Source organism: Oncorhynchus masou, chromosome 1 (assembly GCF_036934945.1).
Source record: "Oncorhynchus masou masou isolate Uvic2021 chromosome 1, UVic_Omas_1.1, whole genome shotgun sequence".
Lineage (NCBI taxonomy): Eukaryota > Metazoa > Chordata > Actinopteri > Salmoniformes > Salmonidae > Oncorhynchus > Oncorhynchus masou.
The window spans coordinates 46,805,095-46,830,199 of NC_088212.1; the positions used below are offsets into that span (position 1 = coordinate 46,805,095).

General features: G+C 41.0%; 1 protein-coding gene across 1 annotated transcript in view; it reads left to right on the plus strand.

Annotated features, from left to right (window-relative positions):
- The first annotated feature begins 341 nt into the window (after positions 1-341).
- Positions 342-25,105, plus strand: part of LOC135528270 (coiled-coil domain-containing protein 60-like) — a 39,949-nt gene continuing 15,185 nt past the window's right edge. Inside the window, exons 1-5 of the mRNA XM_064957639.1 lie at positions 342-635; positions 4,305-4,382; positions 4,883-4,959; positions 10,952-11,200; positions 22,112-22,216. Coding sequence (XP_064813711.1) covers positions 342-635; positions 4,305-4,382; positions 4,883-4,959; positions 10,952-11,200; positions 22,112-22,216 — 803 coding nt within the window. The remainder of the gene's footprint in view (positions 636-4,304; positions 4,383-4,882; positions 4,960-10,951; positions 11,201-22,111; positions 22,217-25,105) is intronic.

Here is a 25,105-nt window from a genome sequence, read left to right on the forward strand (position 1 = left end):
TATCCATATTCCCAGGAATCCCATACAAGCATGTGCATTGTTATTGTGTTTTAGAGATAGTTGGGCCTGCCATGACATATAGACTACCACCTTGCACTTTCTGTGTGGGCTGAGTTTCTCTGTAACCACGGGAGACAGGGTCCTACAACAAAAGGGCGTGTGGTTCAATGTAGACGCCGGTGCCAAAGTCTAACAGCCCATTCTGCGGTTTCTTATTTTTATTTTCAAAGATAATCATGGCAATTTCAATAAAAAAACATTGAGTGCTACGATATATTTTAAAAACGTGGCCTACACAACGTTTTGTCTACAACTTGAAAGCTTTGTCTGGTGTTATTACAATGACGACTCATCGGAATGCAGCACTAGACCCGCGTCACTTCGTAATAATCAAACCGCTTCCGATTCTTAAACCGTCGGGGGAAATGCGCCAGGCCCGGAGCAGAACGGTGTGGTCCGCATGTCAGCCGACCAGGGAGCAGGTGTTCTGGGATAACTATCACCGACGACAGTGGCAGCTGAGCCGGCAGGGCTATAGAGCAGCCCCCTGGAGACCCTATGAGGAGGTCGGACAACCGCTCTACCTTGAAACCAAGAGACTCATACTAGAATCACTGGGACAACCTGTGGAAGAGGTGATTGTTTCCCCCTGGCCTTGTATGTATCTGGAGATTGTGTCTAATTGAATAAGACTAATTTAGGCTACTGAGTAGGCCTAGTTTAATTATGTGACAGTTTATGGTAGGCCAGCCTAAATAGCTCACAAAGTATGCCTAAATATTTATTATCCTTCATACGACTACCATGTAGCCTACTGCCAGTTCCATTACACTAGGCCATGACACTCAATCACAACACCAATTAGCATTTTTGACACTAAAATGAACACCTATGTTTTTTGCCAGTATATCATAATAATGATGAGTGAAGATGAAAGTTTTAGTTATTGGATAAGTAATGTATTATTATTTAATCTTTCTTCCTTCTCTCTCTCTCCCTCTCCTTTCATGTACCCTCTTTTCAACCGTTGAACTCGGTTTCCCTGTATGCAACACACACACACACAAACACACACACACACACACAAACACACACTCACCCTCAGGCCCGACACGTAACTCTATTTACTGTTAATGGACAGTGATCCTCTGCGCTGAACAGATCAGTGACACGGAGAGTGTGTCTGTCTGTCATCACAAATCAAATACTTCCTCAGCCCCAGCTCTCATGCCTTAAAATTACATCAAAAACCCTTCTAAATTCTGTCCCTAGCCACCCAAAGCAAGAGGGTTCGGCTCAGTGAAAGATGCAGAAACACATTGGCCAGTTTACTTTAACCAGCCTCTGTGGGATTACAGTCGCTATGAGATTTTCCCCTTTAATGTTATCCCATCTAGACCTTTTGTCTATAGAGTGAATATTCCATATCCTGTTTAGATAATGCATAGGCATGGAGGCCCATCGTTTGTCTTCCTCTATACACAGCCTCTCTACATAGTCCCTAATAAATGCATCTGAAGTAAGACATAGGAGGGCGGGCTCCATTTATAAGGCATTTATACCTGTGCTTTAGGCGAGCAGCAGAGGCCATCACAGCAAATCAGCAGGCTTTAAGTAGCAGCAGCAGATACATGGGGTATTGGCACCTAACACATCATTGGATAATGTGAAATGGGTGGTTTATTCCTGTGGACATTGCATTCATCATAGTTATCGGAGACGCTCAGTTGCTGAGGCAGCTAGGCAGCTTGCCTGGCGAGCAGAGCGGAGGGAGGAGGCAGAGTCCACATTAAAAGTGACAACATTAAAATGGAGAGGAGGCTTATATTCTTGAATGCTGGAACATTGGTCTCCCCCCCTCCCCCTCTCTTTCTCGTTCTCTCTGTCTCGTTGGAGTCATCTCATTCACTTGGTGTCAGAAGCAGTAGGAGACGACAGTGATATAACGTTAATCTTACATGAGGAATTGCTATTTGTTCACTGAGTTGCATCCCTTGAAATGTGTTAGTGAAGACTCAGTTGTGTGATCAATTGTTACAAAGGCTGTATTGAGCAGTCGTACTACACCTACCATAGGAGACTGATGATGGGAGGACAGCTCATAATAATGTCTGGAACGGTGCGATTGGAATGGCATCAAACACATGGAAACCATGTGTTTGATGTACAGTGTCCTCTTTAATTTGAGCGTATTTTCATCCATATCAGGATATTTTTGTACATAGTCCCCCCATTTTAGGGGACTAAAAGTATTCGAAACGGTTCACCCGATATGGATGAAAATACACTAAAATTAAAGCTGACAGTCTGCACTTTCACCTCATAGTCATTGTATCATGTCAAATACAAAGTGCTGGAGTACAGACAGATGTTTTTATTCAGTTTATTCGGTTTTATTTACACCAGTGTCTATTAATTGTCCAAATGCATGGCCGCTTTCCCACTCTATATTGCTATAGAATTTTCACAAATGCGTTAGTATACGTAATTCCCAAATATTATGAGAATTTATGAAAATTACCATATCTAAGTGGTCACTTGTCAGAAAATGTTTTTAAAAGTGTCATATTCATCCTGGGGTTGTATATGAACAGATTTTAATAAGATTTCATGTTGCTAAAATGCTATCAGTTCCACTTTAAATACAATGTTTCATACACATAAGTTATTTTCAAAGAGACAACAGCAAGCACAGTGCAATAAAAAAACACAGTTCCACTCACCAGATGATGATCAATTAAAACTTAACTTCTTGTTGAAAGTTATTCTTGAAAAGGGAGAAGCTAACAAATTAGCAACTTCATCCTCTGCTGCAGCCACTGCAAACTAGCCGACAACAAAAGATAGCTAGCTAGACTGTGGGAAATCTACTGCTCACTATTGCGTAGTTACCTGTTGGCCTTCAAGAAAGGAGAAGTTTCCATTCGTTTTCTAAAAACGGTGCCACCCATTAATTCAAAATGTGATTGGCTGATTCCACTGTCACTCCAAAATCTGCCCTAATAAAGTTAAATGGCAGATGCCTTTATCTAGCTTCCAATGGCTGATTTAGCGAGCTAGATGTATCTCCCCATAGAACAGCAAAGGGGGCAGCAGTGTAGCCTAGTGGTTAGAGCATTGGACTAGTAACCGAAAGGTTGCAAATTCAAATCCCTGAGCTGACAAGGTACAAAATCTGTCATTCTGCCCCTGAACAGGCAGTTAACCCACTGTTCCTAGGCCGTCATTGAAAATAAGAATTTGTTCTTAACTGACTTGCCTAGTAAAATAAAGGTAAAAAAGAAAAATCCTTATTGGATATTTTCTTCTCTTCAGTGTTAACCCTTTCCTTTCCCCATAAAAAGAGATTAAATCACAACACCGTTGAAAATAATAATATAATTATTATAATATTTTTTATAATCATTATTTTATAAATCCTTAGCCCTTCTATGAAGGCATAGAAGGCGCATTGTTCCCCACTGTGTTTGGGTTAGTAATAGAGGGGCTCTATTTTCCCTCAGCATGCATTTTTTCAATATTTAGAATTTCTTAAAGATTCCATATGTTGATCTGAAATATGAACACAGAAATACTGGACATTTTGAAATCTAACTATGGTGTTGATTTGACAAAATTACAATCATGTTCTTGAATTGGACTCGCATATTCCCCTTTTCCCTTTTCCCTCTCCTGGTCTCGGCCTTGACTCGGTCTTACCCCCACACCCTCCGGTCTTGGTCTTGACTCAAACTCGGTTTGCTCCAGTCTTGGTCTTGAATTTGTCTCGCTTTAGGTGGTCTCAAGCACAATACTGTTGTGAGTATACACAACATTAAGGTCACCTGCTCTTTCATTGACATAGACTGACCAGGTGAATTCAGGTGAAGTTATGATCCCTTACTGATGTCACTTGTTAAATCAACTTCAATCAGTGTGCGCATGCGTGTGTGTAAGGGGCAGCACAAGGGCAAGCCAGAGTCAGATCCGGGAGGGAGTGGTCTGCGACATGCCTCACTGTGATGAATGAACGACCTGTCAACTCCCCAGTCTCACACCCTGCCTCTCTACTCTCTCAGAAATTAGCAGCAACAGGCTAGAGTTTGAATTAGCCAAAGGGCTTTAGGGCCTATCTTTATCTGTGGAAGTCATGCCTTATGATTTACTGAGAGTTAGGAGTATGATGATAACCTCTGGCACCTTTGGGGCAGTCTAGGAGGCGTCATCGACATCTACGTATGCTATACATTTTTCTGCTACTGTATGTGCATGTTGTGATTAACAGACCACATCAGCCCATCCCTCTCTTGTTTATTTTATTACAGGCTCCAAAGGCTGATCCCTTACCAGAAGAGGATGTGCCTGTTTGCACCACTCCATCAGATTCCCGAGGAGCAAACAAGGTGTGTGTGTGTGTGTGTGTGTGTGTGTGTGTGTGTGTGTGTGTGTGTGTGTGTGTGTGTGTGTGTGTGTGTGTGTGTGTGTGTGTGTGTGTGTGTGTGTGTGTGTGTGTGTGTGTGTGTGCGCGTGTGTGTGTGTGCGTGTTAAGGAAACAAGGTTTGCCTGTTCTTAGTTTTTGTTTTTATACCCTGTTATCTTGTATATACACTTATATTTGCCTTTACTGCATAATTTTGAGTAGGAGGGATGCAGAGGGATTAATTGTGTGATTATCTGTCATTTCTATGAGCGATGTAGCATTAGCACATTAGCAACACAATATTTTCTCCTGGCCCGCTGCCTGGCTCTTAGCCACCAGAGGTCAGACGAGGACACACACACTAGTCGACTCCGCTGATGCTTTTTATGCAAATAAGGGTTGTTCAGAGCTACAGTGTTAAAAACTGTCTGCTTGTCCTTTTGTTTGTTGTTGATGTTGTTGTTTGATGTTGTTGTTTTCTAGAGCTTGCCATTTCGTTGCCCCCAGGCAGGGAAGAGAGAGGATGCAGTATCTCTTAGGAAGCATCTGGGACATACCAGGTGAGGCTGGTGTGTGTGTGTGTGTGTGTGTGTGTGTGTGTGTGTGTGTGTGTGTGTGTGTGTGTGTGTGTGTGTGTGTGTGTGTGTGTGTGTGTGTGTGTGTGTGTGTGTGTGTGTGTGTGTGTGTGTGTGTGTGTGTGTGTGTGTGTGTGAGAGTGTGTGTGTGTGTGAGAGTGTGTGTGTGTGTGCGTGCGTGCGCGTGTGTGCATTATCTATTGACTCTGCCAAATTTAATTTCACATATTTCCATCAGCACATCTCGATACATCACAAGATCTTATTTCTGTAGATAAGCCAGTATTTATCACACTTATACAAAAATGTAATCACTCATATTTTAAAGCTCCTGAACAGTCGTTCTGAAAAATACTTTTTCTCTAATGGCTAACTATCAGGAAGTTTGAAAAGCCAGGCTGAGTGGGCGGGGGCTTATATTCATGAGCTCGCCTTAACTGACAGCTCTTTGAAACACCTACTGTATGTCAAGCAACTTAGATACAGTGAGCAGTGTTGCAGTAGAATCATCTAAAGTAGATTTGCCTATAGCAACTCAAACAACATTGAAATTGCATCAATTACCTATTTTTATTTTTTACATATATCTCCCGTTTGGCATGTCTCTTGTGATACGGTTCACAGCAGCACTGACGCATGTGTTGACTTGACAACTGCGTCAGAGTTTTGAACGACCCTTCCCCCCATTTTGTTCCATGCTGGCTGAAGACCTAGCTAGCCAGTAACAAGCTAGTGCTAGATACAGATGAAAGGGGAAACATATACAGTAAGTATCTTTGCCGTAGATGAAAAGGGTAAACTTCCTATTATATTTGCTGACACTCTACAGTCAATTTTTTGGACCAGTAGAGTAGACTATTAAGCTGTATAAACCACGCCTCTAAATTATGTAAGAGAATATCATGTTACCATTAGTGTATTAAAATGAGAGTTAAGGTGATGTCACCTTTTATCCCTAGTAATGAATCCAAGTGTTTAACATGGGGGAGGGGACCAGTAACTGTATGATTCAACTTTATCAATATAGAAGCAACAGTCATTTTTCATACTTTGATCATCATACTTTGATCTGGTTTCTTTCAAATATCATCACATTTCATGAAAACGTGATTTGGACTGTTCGTTACCTTTAATACACATCTCTACATTACATAGATAAATGTCATGGTCAGGATGAAAATGCATCCACTTTCTTATATCAACAGTTGTGGCCAATGGGCTGTTTTACAAGACCACTAAAAAACAAATTAAATTATGTGTAATTCATCAAACAAACATGTAAATGTAAATGAGGTTGGATGAAGAAACTGCATAGGCAACAAAATGCGACCCAAATGGTACCCTATTTGAAAATATAGTGCATACCTTTTGACCAGGGCCCATAGGGGTCTGGTCAAAGGTAGTGCACCACGTAAGGAATAAATAGGGTGGCAATTGGGGCACAATCATGGTTACTATCAAGTATCATGTGATGTGAAACAGATTTCCCCATTGAAGTGCTGACTGATGTGGCATTTGAGAAACAGGCAGCCCTGTGATGTATGATGTAGATATCTGGAGAGATGCTTGGCGAGCCATGAGAAGATCTGATTATACATAACAAGGACTCCTAGTGGAGAATACATACCACCAGAGATACTGATGTATTCAGTCATACCAGAGGAATATAAGCTGTGCATATGACTACCATGATTATTAAAGGGCTGTGTCCCAAAAGGCACCCTTTTCCTTAATGTAGTGGATTACTTTTGACCAGGGCCCATAGGGCTCTGGTCAAAAGTAGTGCACTATGTGAAGGGACAGAACCCTTTAATAATCACAGTAGTCATATGCAGAGCTTCTATTCCCCTGGTATGACTGAATACATCAGTATCTCTGGTGGTACGTAATCATGTGTTTTCTGTCAACAAAAAATGGCAACATACTAATAACAAATATCGATGGTGACCATTTTTGTGATATGATAAGAGAATTACCTGGTACCATATTATATTTCATTTTATGGAGTACGAAACTACCTGCGCTATTTCTTCTGTATACAATATGACAATACAAAAAAATAGGGTATAAAGTCTTCCCAGATATAAAAAGACAGTAAAGGGTAGGCTATTGCCACTTAGAAACAAACACTGAAACCCCTCTCTATTATTTGCACAGAGGGAAAACAGACACTATTCATTAGGGCTATTTGTCTTTTTCTCTCCCTCTGAAACGGTAACCTTTCCTCTCCTCAAACACCTGTATGAATTATTCAATAATCTGGGTTTTATAAGAAGCTGTCAGAAATGTCAGCCATTTTAGGGACGCCCTTGGATGTCCTGAGAGGGTGTAGTCTGTCTGCACGCCCTGTGGCGAGGCTGAGAGTTGTTATATACACACACACACTCACAGACACACACACACACACACCAAATGCCACGTCTGGTCTGTGCCAGGTATCTGCTGCCCGCAGGACACAGGGATGAGAATATTCAACTGACATTCTGTTGCATTTCAACACTACATTGAGAGGATAGAATACTGGGATCAATTCCATTTCAATTCCTGTCCGCTGAATTGGACATAGAATTTCTCCATAGGACTGCAGTTCAATCCCTTAACTACCTATAATGTAGGTGGAATTTACCCCAACCATTACCATTTAGGACAGACCTTGTTCTGAACCAGGTTCTAACTGAAAAAAAGTGGATATTTTCCCATTTCTCCCTTTTACATGAAGAGTCATTTCAGATTGGCCTTCTCTCTGTACAGAGACACAACGCTTCACTGCCAAATCACTGTATCGCTCCTTCTCAACTTGTCATGTCCTGACCTTAGTTCCTTTTGTGTGTCTCTATTTTAGGTTGGTCAGGGCGTGAGTTGGGGTGGGCATTCTATGTTTTGTTCTTGTGTTTATATTTCTATGTGTTTGGCCTGGTATGGTTCCCAATCAGAGGCAGCTGTCAATCGTTGTCTCTGATTGAGAACCATACTTAGGTAGCCTGTTTTCCCACTTTTGTTTTTGGGTGGTTATTTTCCGTTTCAGTGTTTTCACCATACGGACTGTTTCGGTATTCCTTTATTCTCTTGTTTGTTTGTTTTCTGTGTTCAGTGTAATAAATATGACGAACACTTACCACGCTGCATATTGGTCCGATATTTCATACTCCTCCTCAGACGAAGAGGAGAACCGTTACACAACTTGTGAACGACATGCCTTTGGTTGCCTAGCAACAGGCTAACTGCTACCTAATACCTCTTCTGATCTGACCTGTTGAAGAAATCAAATCACTTCAATTTCCCCAACAGTCAAGGAAGAGTAACGCTGCTCATTTACCAACCGAACACTGTGAATTATTTAAGCGACTGTAAAGAGTTCCTTTCATACGAAACACCTTTTTTCAATGTTTCTGTCACCTTTGGCATAGTCTCGCCTGCCAGACTCATAACAAACTTTTGCGCTGTTCTATTTTATTTGGGGGGGGGGGGGGGGGGATTTGCTAATATCAGGTTTAGGCCAAGTTTTGAGGCTAGCAAAATGATATTGATTGGAAGCTTTAACAGGATGTTAAACGTACATCACTGAAATCAATGGAACACTAGACCTGATCTGAACTCTGCCCTGTGTGTTTAATAAACAAGCAGCCCTATTAGCCTTCTTTAAGATGCATTTTAAGCATTGGAGTTCCAATATTCTAAAGACACAGCAATTTAACCTACACACATTATCTGCATCCCAAAAGGCACCCGACTCCCTAGTGTACTTTTTTGGAGAATAGGGTGCCATTTGGGATGAAGACTAATTGAATCAGTGGTGATGCACCACAAGTGACTCTCTGGCTTCAACACCTGAGATGTAAGGGCAATGGTAGACTCAGGTACTGCCTTTGTCTAGTCAAGGGCACTTTCATACCGTAACACAAAGACAAATAGAGAGATACTTGCACACTGTCCATACACACAACACTGGGCTGTTGCTGTCAACAGTATGTGGGGAACACCATATGGCAACTGATCTGAGAATGTGTTGCTGCTGTGATGCTATGATTCACTACAGATGCTGAGAGATGGATAGAAAGATGCTTTGATAAAGGCATGGCAGCATTCTGGATTAAGACATGGCGCATGGGGATTTGGATAGGGAGAGTCACCGATCTGGAGTGGGCTGTGGTATCACAAATAGAGCAAGCAGGGAATGCTTCAGATTTAAGTAATGTTCAGCCTGAAACAAATTAACATTCAAGAGTTCAAACACTGATGCCCTCCATGAGTGTGTGTGTGTGTGTGCCTGTGGGCGTGCCTTGCGTGTGTGCGTGCGTGCATGAACAGTGATGTCGTCCGAATATGCAGCGTTTGTCTGTTTGGCTCCGCTCCTGGGGGAAGTATTGCCAGCCAGCTGCTCACTAGATGAGGAATAATGATTCACACAGGACGGCTCTAACGTATACAAGGCATTGTCCTTGTTGTTGTCCTGTCTGACTTGAAGGAGAGAATTATTCCACAGTGGTGTCTATTTATCTCATCTCGGGTCATATAATGACATATAATGATTGTGTTCAAGATCAGTTAAATCTTCACAACTAGTCATTTTGGAATGACTATTATAGCTTTAGTTAAGACCAATGCTTGACCAGCACTTACAGTAGGCCTGTACTGTGGTATACAATTGGAGATGTATACTCCATTCTAGCAGACACACTTATGCAGAGCAATTTCGTTTAAGGGCCTTGCTTGAGGACATGTCATCTGATTTTTCAATAAAGCCTGCTTTGGGGTTTGAACCAGTGACCTGTTGGTTACTGGCCCAATGCTCTTAACCACTAGGCTAAATGCTGCCCTCCGGCTTTAAGAAAGGCTAAATGCTGCCCTCCGGCTTTAAGAAAGACTAATGCGTGACCAGCAGTAAGCCTGTTACTGGCCCAATGCTCTTAACCACTAGGCTAAATGCTGCCCTCCGGCTTTAAGAAAGGCTAAATGCTGCCCTCCGGCTTTAAGAAAGACTAATGCGTGACCAGCAGTAAGCCTGTAGTGTAGTGTACGATTGCGACCTATACTCCATTCTAGCAGATTATTAGAAGCAATAGAATCATGCTCTTCGCCCAACTACCAAGGCTCCTTACTCATGTGTGATGATTAAGGAAAACTGAGGCGTATTACAGTTCATTCAGCCGCAAAGTCAAACCATGGCTATGATACTTGTGTGCCTGCATGTGTATCCGTGTGTTCGTGCATCCATGTGTGTGCATGCCTGTGTATCCAAGTGTGTGTGTTTTAATTTCCACCAGTAGCATATTAATGCAAAGTAATGACGCATGCAGCCACTGGTGAAAACCAGCAGACATGGTTTGGAAAGGAAGGGAAAAGTTATGGGCAGGTGATAAATCACTGTAATGAAACCATTAGTTTGACACACGTGACGTATTTCTTCCCAAATTCCCTATTTAGGATAATTTCAGCCTGTGATGATTTAGAGACTTGGTCCACTCTGATTGGTGTGATTTAAAGACCTGGCCCACTCCAATTGGTGTGATTTAGAGATCTGGTCCACTCTGATTGGTGTGATTGAAAGACCTGGTAACTTCATAAAGCTGTGATCTATGACAGGGTATCTGTTGTCTGCTTAGGAATTACACAGGTGATGCGCATCCTCAATTGACTGCTGTATATGGAGTCGGTCCTATTCTATTTTTGGGTTGGGGCTATTTTCGGTCACTGTAGTAGGGGATTTAACATATTTGTGACTCTTTTTGTGTTAGTAACAGAAGTGGTTTCTGAGAATCTTGGTGGCATGACTAAATAAAGTAAATATTTTAAGTAAATCTGCCTGAAACCTGAAGAATTGTGTTATCTGCCTAAGTTATAGCCTAGGCTTCAGGTTTTAACACAATCTTGTGACATGTAGATTACCCACTCTCAAGCCCAGTAACATGCTGTATCGGTATGTACAGTATCCATATACTCATCTCGTGTGTGTGTGTGTTATGTCTCTATACCCCAGCCGTTTGGTGTCAGCGGTCAGACAGGGCCGGGGTTACTTCCAACTCCTCCAGAAGAAGGAGAAGGAACAGGAGGAGGCGCAGCAGAGGGAGCAGAAGAGGAAAGAAGAGTGGCAGCGTGTCCAGCCCCGACCTCCCTGCTCAGAGTCTGACTCTGACAGTGACCCAGGGAGGAAGAAGGCCCAGTCAGCTCGACCTTTCACCCCCATCCACTGCTCCCTGACTTCCCCTCAGGCCTCTGAGCCACCACAGTGAGTCCTCAGCCTGTACTGTACATCACCTAATACAGTGATACCCTTCTTCACCTTATGTTTAAAGGTGTAATATGCAGAAATTGCTCTGCCATTTCCTGGTTGCTAAAATTAGATATTTTCAATAACCAAAACTATTGTAATTTCAGCTGTTTGAAGCTGGTTTACGAAACCAAAAGTAAAAGATGCAAAAACGAAAATTAAGAACGGGAAGCATAGAAATATCGCACATAGAACAGATTTACCGAGAGGCAGTTTTGACTTAAATCTACTTGAAAATGTATGGCAAGACCTGAACATTTGTCTGGCATTGATCAACAAGCTTGAATAATTTAGAAAAGAATCATGGGAAAGTGTGGTGCAATCCAGGTGTAGAAAGCTCTTAGACTTACCAAGAAAGACGAAAAGCTGTAACTGCTACCATAGATGGTTCCACAAGGTATTGACTCAGGGGTATGAATACTTATTTAAATGAGATCTTTCTGTATTTCATGTCCAATAAATTTGCAAGAAATACTAAAAGCATGTTTTCATTTTGTCGTTATGGGGTATTGTGTGTAAATTGTTGAAAAAATATACACTTCATCAATTTTGTATTCAGGCTGTAACAAAACATAATGTGGAATATGTTAATGAGTATAAATACTTTCTGAAGGCACTGCAGAGCTGCTACCTCTCACGCATTGGCCGTGAGACACGCATTTGACCCTCTTCTCATGCCACACCTCTTATATCTCACGCATTAAAAAGTACTGGTTTTCATTTTCTAATTAGCCCATCGTATAGTCAGTGCGTTAACTTTTCAACTGTGCTCCAAATCGTTTTGAAATCGTAGCGTCTGCGCCTGCAATTTAACATCGTGAGCTGCACCTCCATCGTTGTCCTGTCTTGCCACAACACTGTAAACCACGGCACATTGAAGCATATGACTGGTTTAGTTATGTCAGGGATCATGGGGATTGGATGCATGTTTTAAAGAAACGCCTCTCAAGATTAGAGTGGTTCTGAATGGAGAGAGAGAACATCCTCTGCTGAGTTTGTAAATCTGTAAAAAGAGCAGCACGGTAGTGCTGTTTAATGTACAATGTTGTCAACAAAAGTAGGTCCTGTCCCTATTGCAGAATGCAGCCTTTTTGACAGCATGTACTAAAGTTGATTTAATCTACACTTGCATTAGTCCCTTCATTTGGTGTTTGGCATTTAGGCTGTGAAAACAATAAGGCAGCAGACAAACCTACGGTATGTTTTAGCAGGGATGTTTGGTAGGGTGACCTGATTTGTAGCTAATGAAAAACAATTTGTCAAACAGATTGTGAACCCAGAAGTGTAAATTTGATTCTACAGGGGGGACAATAAATATTCAAATCATTTGGTTATGGTGTAGGGGTAGATTTATGTAATCTTGTGTTAAGGAGATTTTATGATCTATTGACTTTATTTAGTCTGATCAATAGAGCAATTCCCATTCTTAACAATGGGCTAAAATTTAGGGTAATTAGTGTGCTTGTCAGCAGGAACACTACTGTTATTCCCTACACGTATTTTATTATTCCACTTCTTCTCAATGTTGCCAGTGTAAACACATATTTGAAATCTGAAATGCCTACTTGTGTCTTTGGAAATGGATTACAGTTGAAGTCGGAAGTTTACATACACCTTAGCCTAATACATTGAAACTCAGTTTTTCACAATTCCTGACATTTTATCCGAGTAAAAATTCCCTGTCTTAGGTCAGTTAGGATCACCACTTTATTTTAAGAATGTGAAATGTCAGAATAATAGGATAATGATTATAGAATAATGATTTATTTCAGCTTTTATATCTTTCATCACATTCCCAGTGGGTCAGAAGTTTACATACACTCAATTAGTATTTGGTAGCATTGCCTTTAAATTGTTTAATTTGGGTCAAATGTTTCGGGTTGCCTTCCACAAGTTTCCCACAATAAGTTGGGCGCATTTTGGCCCATTCCTCCTGATAGAGCTGGTGTAACTGAGTCAGGTTTGTAGGCCTCCTTGCTCGCACACGCTTTCTCAGTTCTGCCCACACATTTTCTATAGGATTGAGATCAGGGCTTTATGATGGCCACTCCAATACCTTGACTTTGTTGTCCTTAAGCCATTTTGCCACAACTTTGGAAGTGTACTTTGGGTCATTGTCCATTTGGAAGACCCATTTGCGACCAAGCTTTAACTTCCTGACTGATGTCTTAAGATTTTGCTTCAATATATCCACATAATTTTGCTGCCTCATGATGCCATCTATTTTGTGAAGGGCACCAGTCCCTCCTGCAGCAAAGCACCCCCATAACAAACAGTTATATTTTTGTTTCATCAGACCAGAGGACATTTCTCCAAAATGTATTAAGGACATTTCTCCAAAATGTATTATATTTGTCCACATGTGCAGTTGCAAACCGTAGTCTGGCTTTTTTATGGCGGTTTTGGAGCAGTGGGTTCTACCTTGTTGAGCGGCCTTTCAGGTTATGTTGATATAGGACTCGTTTTACTGTGGATATAGATACTTTTATACCTGTTTCCTCCAGCATCTTCACAAGGTCCTTTGCTGTTGTTCTGGGATTGATTTGCACACCAAAGTACATTCATCTCTAGGAGACAGACCGCATCTCCTTCCTGAGTGGTATGATGGCTGCATGGTCCAATGATGTTTATACTTGTGTACTATTGTTTGTACAGATGAACGTGGTACCTTCAGGCATTTTGAAATTGCTCACAAGGATGAACCAGACTTGTAGAGGTCTACAATTTTTTTCTGAGGTCTTGGCTGATTTATTTGGATTTTCCCATGATGTCAAGCAAAGAGGCATTGGGTTTGAAGGTAGGCCTTGAAATACATCCACAGGTACACCTCCAATTGATGGAAATTATGTCAATTAGACTATCAGAAGCTTCTAAAGCCATGACATAATTTTCTGGAATTTTCCAGAAAAAGGCACAGTCAACTTGGTGTATGTAAACTTCTGACCCACTGGAATTGTGATACAGTGAATTATAAGTAAAATAATCTGTCTGAAAACAATTGTTGAAAAAATGACTTGTGTCATGCACAAAGTAGATGTCCTAACCGACTTGTCAAAACTGTAGTTTGTCAACAAGAAATCTGTGAGTGGTTGAAAAACATGTTTTAATGACTCCAACCTAAGTGTATGTAAACTTCCGACTTCAACTGTATTTGAGGCTATGTATTTTTGCAGGCTTTCATGATAAGTTTTGAATAAGTCTGACAAATAAGCATTGGATTTTACAGAGGTACTTCACCCAAATTACAAAATACAAAATGTTTGTCTTTACCTTGAATGCAGTCTATGGACAAGGAGACTGCAATCTATGATTTGGTTACCTACTGCCATCAACCATTAATATCAATATTTCCTGTGTAAGGCCTTGGTGTAGTGATAACAATCCCTGGCATGTGTCACGTACAACCTGAGAACAGGGATCCCTGTTTCCTACCTTGCATCTGTTTCTCCCATTTGCTTGTTTCCCCATCTCATTTCATTACTGTTTGAATAGTGTCAAACCCCCCCCCCCCCCTACAAAACACATACTTTTTATTTAAACTTTATTTAACTAGGCAAGTCAGGTAAGAAGTTAAGAACAAACCCTTATTTACAACGACGGCCTACTTTAAATATCACCCCCCCCCCCAAAAAAAATAAAAAAATAATAATCTAAAAGTAACAAAGTCATCGAATTTTGAGTGTACAGTTAATGTTACTGTTCAAAGCATCCTAAATACACCAACATTTGTAATTTTAAAATGTTATTTTAAAAGTTAAATCAAGGGTGCAGTCTGTCTGCGGTTTTGATGAGAAAGTTTCAGGTTTGTTCATAAGATCTCAATATCTTTGCGTGGGTGTCATGGCGCTGCAAAGCAGCCTAAACAAAAGAGCTCTTTAAATGTTGTACGTATGTTTGATGTTTTGATGTGTTTTTGTTTGTTTCTTAATCAGCTTTTTGGTTTTTGATAAGTTAAGTTGTTGATTGGATATATCTGGTGGTTGTTACCCACAGAATTGCAGGACTGATGACAGGTTGACTTGTCTGGTTTGGCTAGCTAGTTTGCGTTTAGAAAATGCATCTCAGCACCGGCTTCTTGATCAATGAGACCTGACTACATTATGAAAATGGCAGAGAGCTTGTGGTGAGGAAGACTACTCTGCTCTGGGCTTTTTTGCGCTGTAGCAGCAGCAGAGGCTACATTTGTGGTTGTGGAGGAGTATGAAGTCCAGGCTAGAGAGAGATTGAGCTGAGGAGGACATCGGGGCCAGCAAGCCAACCCCATCACCTGGCAATACAGGCCACAGAGAGGCAGAGGATAACATCAGAGCCAGCAAGCCAACTGCATCACCATGATCTGGCATTCACTGCATCACTGTCATCTGGCATCACCTTCATCAAACTCAGTTTAGGAGCCTGCGATTGCTGATCTACTGAGGAAGTCATACTCTATGTTTTGTTATGTCTTAAATGTGTTACCCAAGTATGCCTAGTAGGATAGGTCTGCTATGCTTATGTTTGTTCATTTAAAAAAAAAACGTTATTTATGAGTACCACAGTGGAAATACGTTTTCAAACTTTTTTATGTAATCCTCAATGATATTAAATGCATGATCCACATGTGCGGCTGTATTGTATTTTACATGGTCAAATAAATTGATCTATCTGTAACGGCATTGCCTCATTTAAAACGCATGAGAAAATCATGAAAAGGTTTTGGATATCTAGGAATCTTTGCAATCTCTGCACCTCTGCACCTTCTGCTTGTCTCTGTCTATGTTTATCAATTTGTTCTGTGTCAAACAGAACTATGTATGTCTTTCTGTCTGGTCAGTTATCCTTTTATTCCCTCTTTGTTAGTCATTACCACAACAACCCCAGGTTTAACCGGACAAATTGTCAACAGAACATGATATAGTTAATATTTCAGTGTCTAATTATTGTCTGACAACTATTCCTGGTTTCAGTCTTTCGGATCTTTTTTGGATGTCCTTTCATAACACATTCCATTGATGTGGCAGCTGAATAAGAGTTTGAAAAGCTGTCAGGTTTCTTCTCAGACAATCATTCTGGTTAGATGAGTGGGAATTGTACTCATTCACACAAACAACAACTGCAGAGAGATCCCCTTACAATGGCTTATGAGACAACTTTAGCTAGATAAAGCCAGTGATCCTCTTTTAAACAGAGTAGAATTGATTGTATAGATTTCACGATTAAAAAGGGATTAGACAAAAAGGTGAACAAATGATCCAAAAAGTAGAAAGTGAGCTGTTTACATACTACAGAGAACAGGCAGAGTGAATGAAGCCAATAACAGTAGGAAGAGCCATTGAGGCAGGGAATAAAGTGAAACCGCCTATCATTTCACTCACTCTCTCCACCATACTGTCACCTGCAGTCAATCAGTAGTCTGTCACAATAACCAGGTTTCCATCCAACCTTTTTATGCGAGTAAAAAAATATGTAAAAAAAAATGTAATGACAGGCTTGATGGGAACAGAACATTTTTCGGTAAACTTTCCACATGTCGACAAAACAAAATATGCTAGACAAGGTGGGATCTTTTTGTCTTGGTAAAATTAATTATAGAATAAAAAAACACGATCTGGCACGCACCCAAAAAAGAAGGCAACAGTGATGCCGAAACGTTTGTAAACACCCAATAAATGACTGGGCGTTTATATATGGAGTGTGCGACTCTCTTTATTTTGATAGTAAAATGAATTATGCCATAAATGTCGGTGAAAACGCGTTTATGTGGAAATATTGATAGACTATCATAACCATCATATTCGAGTACATTTGGAGTCAGGCGATGACATATTGTGTGGTCCTCCCATTACGACTCATCGGGAAAGCATACCGTTTATTAGGTTACAGATAATGATGAACCTCACAGGGTGGTGAAAGTGCAAGGTGATGAGCATGATGCTACTTTCCAATAAATATCGAGGGTCGTATACTGGTGAGATGATAATCCATGCTTGACCGCCGTTTCACAAATACAAAATAATCTAGCTAATTTGTCTATAATAATAATCTCATCATGTAGGCTATATGCGTGATCTAGCCAATCTAACAACGCACACATAGCCTGTTGGCTAGAATGCACGTGCTATTTTCAGAGTTTGCACACACAATATAACAACACCTTTTTGTGAGTAAATCGTCAGTAGAGTTGAAAATACGATGGAAACCCATTTATTGTTTTATCCGGTACATGGGAATTTAACCACAACATGTATTTTCTGTTCACTATGTCATCACGCACAGATTTTGGAATATTCGCATAAAAATCTGTCGCCCGTTGGATGGAAACCTAGCTACTGACACCTTCACGGCTCAAGGCCCACATTCGTTACACTACACTAGGAATGGCAACTCCAGTCCTCGCCGGCCTGAGTTTCCCTTTCCTACATTACGCAGATGTCTCCTCACACGTCAAACACAATATGGCCGTCTCTCCCCTCCCCATCTCTCTATCTCACTCTCTCTCACACTATCACCCTCCTCCCCATCTCTCTCTCTGTCTATCTAACGTTATCTCTCTCACGCCCTTTTCGCTCAAATGAGTGGGTGAGGTGGCCTTGATCAGAAAGTGGGGCAATTTTTCATTATCAAGGCAGGGATGCATGTTGGCAGTCCTGGCAGGGAGGGAGAGAAAGAGTGAGAGAGGGCGGGTGGATGGATGGGAGGCAGATACAAATCTCGTAGATTAGGATCCATCAGAACACGGATAACAACCTTTGAAACATTGGTTATTTTCTGGCGGTTTCTCGGCTAACAGCAGGGGTATATTTTCCAGCGACAGTAGGCAGGTTTCCATTGACTCAGGTTTATTCGACAATGTCGCAAAAACACGGTGACTGACATGCGTAAGGGAACCAGCAGCTATAGATGTTCTAAAGACAACATTGTTATCCATTCGGCAGCGGTGGATTTTCCTTTTGTAAAACATTTCTTTATTTCAAATAATTCTGATGGAAACGTGTTTTTCAAATAAATGATGATTTTAAGGCACGTGACGTGATCACATAACTAGAAAGCTAAGCTCCACATTTAAATCTAAAAGCCTACTGCTTGCTAAATAAATTGTTCAGGTATAATAATGTGTCTTTGCAGGACAAGGATTTTCTTTACTTTCAAGAATGCATGAATTGCTTCGCCTTGCGTTTTATGTTTGGCTGGATGCAAGTTTTACCATCAAGTTATTTCAGATCTAGACTACCGGAGTGCAAGTTTCATTATGTCACGGACGGTGGCGATGCCTTGGCACATGATAATTATTAGAATATTGCAAATATTAGCGAATCTATCCCCGATGTCTTTTGCGGACTAACTGACATTAGTCATGTCAGCAAGTGCATACAGGCGGTCGCCAATTTATTAATGCGCAATTTGACTAAATTGAAATTGGAAACACTTCTACAACTTAATATTTATTCGACACGAGGTTTTTGCGAAAACCTTATTTTTAATATGACGTAATTATGTCCAGCTGCTTTGATCGTCACGACAGTTTAAATGGAAACGCACGGCAGCAGGCAATTGTCGCATCTATATTCTATGCAAACTGTCTAAATGTCGACAAAAAACAACTGGACAAGTGAATAATGGAAACGTAGCTAGTGATGTGAATGTCTGAGGAAATAAAGTTGTAAACTTGGAGTTGGGCTATGGGTGATGGATGACTCAAAGCCTAGCTCCACCACTGGTGGCTCCTGGGGGAAGAACAGCTCTCAATAATGGCTGGAATGGAGCATATGGAATGGCATCAAACACATTGAAACCATGTGTTTGATGTATTTGATACCATTCCATACATTCTCAGCTATTACCATGAGCCCATTCTCCAAATTAAGGTGCCACCAACCTCTTATGAGCTACACTCTCAGAAAAAGGGTACAGTTAAGAGTACAGTAGTGTTCCCTGGGGCACACAAATATCAAAATACAAATAATGTACCTTCAGAGGTTCCATTTTGGTAAGTTTTAGGGTACATGTGAGGATAATCTAGTACACTTTTGTACCTAAATATTTAAAATATAAAGGTACAATGATTATTTTTGGCCACCTGTGGTTGGAAGTGTTGTAAAAGTTTAAGTGGTCTATGGTTTTGTTAATTATAGTTTTTATAAAAGCTTACAGGTGTAGGATCTTAATTTGACAACTTTGTTGTTGCTGAAAATGTTCTTGCGCTGCAGATGAGCTTTGTGATTTTGCATTAATTCACCAGAAATTCACACCTACACATGGTTTTATTAACACTATTGCACTTTTCAAGTAGCCTAATTTTGGCCAGCTAATAGCCTAACCACCGATAAAGCAACATAATGAACTAAAAGTTAAAATCCTTGTTGCTCCAGGGTTTTTTCTGCAACAATACTGGTCAAATTAAGATCCTACATACACTACTGGTCAAAAGTTTTAGAACACCCTACTCATTGAAGGGTTTTTCTTTCTTTGACTATTTTCTACATTGTAGAATAGTAGTGAAGACATAAAAAAAATGAAATAATGCATATGGAATCATGTAGTAACCAAAAAAGTAATAAATAAATCAAAATATATTTTATATTTCAGATTATTCAAATAGCCACCCTTTTCCTTGATGACAGCTTTCCTACTCTTGGCATTCTCTCAACCAGCTTTGCATCACTATCACTAGCCATCACTAGCTAAGGGAAGAAATCCACTAGGTTGCTAGCCTAACCTAAGGCCACCATACTTTATATTTGTAACACTGAAACTGAAACTAAATACAATACATGTCCATTAGTGGATTTGGCTTTTTCAGCCACACCCTTTGCTCCCATGCAATCTTCATAGACAAATATTGGCAGTAGAATGGCCTCTACTGGAGAGCTCAGTAACTTTCAACGTGGCACCTTCATAGGATGCCACCTTTCCAACAAGTCAGTTCATCAAATTTCTGCCCTGCTAGAACTTCCCCGGTCAACTGTAAGTGCTGTTATTGTGAAGTGACAACGTCTAAGAGCAACAACTCCTCAGCTGCAAAGTGGTAGGCCACACAAGCTCACAGAATGGGACTAACGAGTGCTGAAGCGCGTAGCGCGTAAAAACCGTCTGACCTCGGTTGCAACACTCACTACCAAGTTCCGAACTGCCTCTGGAAGCAACTTCAGCACAATAACTGTTGTCTGGAGCTTCATGAAATGGGTTTCCATGGCCAAGCAGCCTCACCCAGGCCTACGATCACCATGCGCAATGCCAAGGGTCGGCTGGAGTGGTGTAAAGCTCACCCCCACGAATCTGGGTTTGGCGGATGCCGGGGGAATGCTACCCACCCAAATGCATAGTGCCAACTGTAAAGTTTGGTGGATGAGGAATTATGGTTTGGGGCTATTTTTCATGGTTCCGGCTAGGCCCCTTAGTTCCAGTGAAGGGAAATCTTAACGCTTCAGCATATAATGACATTCTAGACAATTCTGTGCTTCCAACTTTGTGGCAACAGTTTTCCTGTTTTAGCATGTTTCAGCATTTTTAGGCCTGTTTCAGCATGACAATGCCCCCTTGTACAAAGCGAGGTCAATACAGAAATGGTTTGTTGAGATTGGTGTGGAAGAACTTGACTGGCTTGCACAGAGCCCTGACCTGAACCCCATCTAACACCTTTAGGATGAATTGGAACGCCGACTGTGAGCCAGGCCTAATCGCCCAACATCAGCGCCCGACCTCACTAATGCTGTTGTGGCTGAATAGAAGCAAGTCCCTGTTACTGTAATTTAATTATGCCAATGTGTTTTCATTCATTGAAAACCCTTAATCTATTTTATGAAAATTTGTAAGATTCTTGTTTGCATAAAATAGACGGAGATCAGCCATTTCAATAATAGGTAACAGAATTTATTTCTCGGAGCGCGCTGCCACTTTACCACGAGCAACAGTTTATATACAATAACATGACGTCATTTCATTGCATAACAGAATCCCCTCCTCTCGACCGGGACCAAGTGAGGTTAATGGTTCATTCTAACTTGCTAACACAATCACAGGTCACACAACATAACTGAATTAACTTTTGACCCCCCAACATTATCGATCACCACTTAGCTGACAGTTCTAATTAACAGAAAACCGAGGAATGCACTCACTTCCTTATCTAAAAACCCCAGAGCTCAGTTTTGTCGGTTCAACCATAGGTTAACTACATTATCTGTTTACCTTGTCCACAGACCATTCCTTTCTTCCCAGTTGGAATGATGTTCATTAACTTTAATTACTCCTTATCTGTGTCACACAATCCCTTCTTATGAACTCATATTGTTAATCAGAAATAACAAAACAGAGTATAAGTTTATTTAGTTACAGTTCCATTTGAAATGATTTGTTCAGTCATTTAATCATAATTTTCCCAACAGTCCCTGCAGAAATTTTCCAACATCTAGCGGAAAGCCTTCCCAGAAAAGGGTGGGCTGTTATAGCAGGAAAGGGGGGACCAATACCATATTAATGCCCATGAATTTGGAGTGAGAAGTTTGATGAGCAAGTATCCACATACTTTTGGCCATGTAGTGTAATATAAAAACAAAATATGAATAGTTTATGAAACTAAAACTCAATAATACTATCAGGTTTCAGATAAGACCCAAGTGCAGACTGTTGAAGTAACAATGTTTATTGTAGCAGGGGCAGGCAAACGTCAGGTCAAGGCGGGCAGGGGTCGATAATCCAGAGTAGTGGGACCAAGGCATAGGACGGCAGGCAGGCTCAGAGTCAGGACAGGCAAGGGTCAAAACCAGGAGGACGCGAAAAAGAGAGACTGGAGAAAAGCAGGCACTGAGACAAACCGCTGGTTGACTTGAACAAACAAGATGAACTGGCAACAGACAACAGGCACTGTAAGCATTGTTCTTGTTCTTTTAGAGGGCCCATATTCCGTCAGCTGTGCTGTCTGAACTGGTTGCTGGAGGCCCTGACTCTGGACAGGACCAGGAGAGCTGGACCAGTCACGTCCTGCTGGGATCTCAAGTAAGGTAGTTTTATGGACCCCATGCAGCTTGGGTTGGGTTAGCTATTGTGTTGCTGCTACATCGTGAAAGGGCAGAGGCCAGGACTGAATCACAGTTTTGACCAGGGTTGGAGAGTAACTGATCACATGTTGTCTGATTACCCATAAAACTGTAACTGTAATCAGTTACGTTTCCAGCCAAAATATTGTAATCAGATTACAGATACTTTTGAAAAACTAGATGATTGGCTTACTTTTTAATTCAGAAAGGATGTTTGTGAAAAATACATTATGACACATTTCTGTTTTCTCAATGGCATTTAATTCAACATGTAAAAAAAGCACAAGTTTAAGTTTGTTCCACCTGAGTGAGTCTGGCCACAAGTTAGAGACCACTATGATGGCACAACAAATGCATTTGATGGATCCTTTTTGTCTTCTTCAGATGCCCCTTAAGGGGAAAGTAATCAAAAAAGTAATCAGAGTATGTTACTGAGTTTGGGTAATCCAAAAACTACATTACTGGTTACAATTTTGGACAGGTAACTAGTAACTGTAACAGATTACATTTTGAAAGTAACCTACTCAACCCGTAGAGAAGGGCAGTATGTTGTGTTTCAGTTCACCATCACAACACACGGCATCTGTAACATATCCCAATCACCTCTGAGTCAGCCACAGAGCCACCGTTCACTTCAGGCTGTAGAGACACAGGCTATGTTACAGTAGCATATCAATGGAAAGAAGGCATACCCAAACGTGCTTCAGCCCATCTTAAAGGAAAAGGGGAAATCAGGTGCCCGACTGAGGGACTTGAAAATCCCCAAAACATTACTTACCAGAGGATATTACAACTGTTGACTATCCAGGACAATGAAGAAAAAGGAGCACTATGTTGCTGCATACATCAGATTTATTGACAGGACAAGAAAACAATCGGCTACGTTTCGGCATGAATCGCCTTCATCAGAGCCCTTTTCCCCCAGGATAGTCACCCGTTGAAGTATCCTGGGGTAAAGGAATGTTTTTTGGACAGAAGTTTATCACTTAGAATGCCCAATAAATTGTTTCATTCTACAGGAGGCGCAATGCTAGTAAGGATATTGGAACAGAGGCTCAGACATGAGTGTGGTTCATACAGGAAGCCTGGGGCTGAGGCAGACGGACAGTGGTAAATGAACTATAAACCAAACCCTCGGGGGGTAGAGCCGAGAGAGGAGATTGCATTCCTCTATCTCCACGTCCCCTCAGGTTCACTATATACCTACCCTGATACTGACCCAACACAGGAAGGGAGGAGACAGAGATTGAGTAGAAAAGCCACCCTACTCTGCCATGCTGTACAGCACCAAGCTGCATAAACATAACTCAAACCCACTGTCATAACCATATCCATTCCTTTCACTGACAATACTATTATCATGATACACCGAGGATATAGATTTCTTCCTCTCTCTCAATCTCATTTTCTCTTTCTGACACTTTCTCTTCCTCTCACTCTTTTTTTCATCGTTCACTCTTGCTCTGACTGCAGCCTTCCCATCTTCTCTCGTCTCTACCTCTTTTTCTTCTTTTCACATTTTCAATCCCTCTATATTTGTCTCTCTTTCCTAATATGGAAGTGGGAATGAGTAGCCTGAAAAGCTAACGATTTGAATGCTCTGCTTCTGAAGGTGTCAGACGAGACACTGAGAGGCAGAATGGATGGATTCAGGAAATGTATAAAGCGCTGTCTCTGTGCTCTGCTCTCACAATGGGGCTTGGTAGAATGTATTAGGAAATCATCACCCATCTCTCTCTGGAAGTGTTGAATTAGTGATGGGAAAGGAAGGAAAAGAGGAGGGAGCGGAGAGGGATGGAAGGCAGAAAACAGTATGTCACTAAAGCGCTCCTCAGAGTATTGCAAGTAACTGCCTTGAGGCCCTTCCGTCCTCACTGACTCTGCTCTGAATCACATTTCCTATCAGTTTAAGCTTTATGGGAGAAATTATACAGTAGACGTATTACAGAGAGAGACTGAAATCATATCACAAGGTTATTATAGTTCTACAGCGGTTTCCATCAAAATCGAATTTTATTGGTCGCATACACGTGATTAGCAGATGTAGCGAAATGTTTATGTTTCTAGCTCCGACAGCATAATATCTAACAAATTACACAACCAATAATTTTTTATTATACTAGGTACGTGAGTTAAGAACAAATTCTTATTTACTATGGCAGCATAACCAGGGAACAGTGGGTTAACTGCCTTGTTCAGGGCCAGAACAACAGACTTACCTTGTCAGCTCAGGGATTTGATCCAGCAACCTTTTGGTTGTTGGCTCAAACCACTAGGCTACCTGCCGCCCCAGACACACAAATGTAAGTAGGAATGAATTAAGACTATATACATATGGACGAGGGATGTCAGAGTGGAACGGACTAAGATACAGTAGAATAGTATAGAAAACAGTATATGCATATGAGATGAGTAACGCAAGATATGTAAAAAAATTTAAGTCTAATGAGATACCGTAGAGAAAACAGTATATCCACATGAGATGAGCAATGCCAGATATGTAAACATTATTATGTGACTAAGATACAGTAGAATAGTATAGAATACAGTATAAACAAATGAGATGAGTAATGCCAGATATGTACACTAACGTTCAAATGTTTGGGGTCACTTAGAAATGTCCTTGTTTTTGAAAGAAAATCACATTTTCTTTCAAGGGAGTACAGGTGGAGACTGAGCACACACCCTTGTGGGGCCCCAGGTAGCGTTGGATTAGTAACTAGTAAAGGTTGCAAGATCGAATCCCTGAGCTGACAAGGAAAAAATCTGTCATTCTGCCCCTGAACAAGGCAGTTAACCCACTGGTCCTAGGCCATCATTGAAAGTAAGAATTTGTTCTTAACTGACT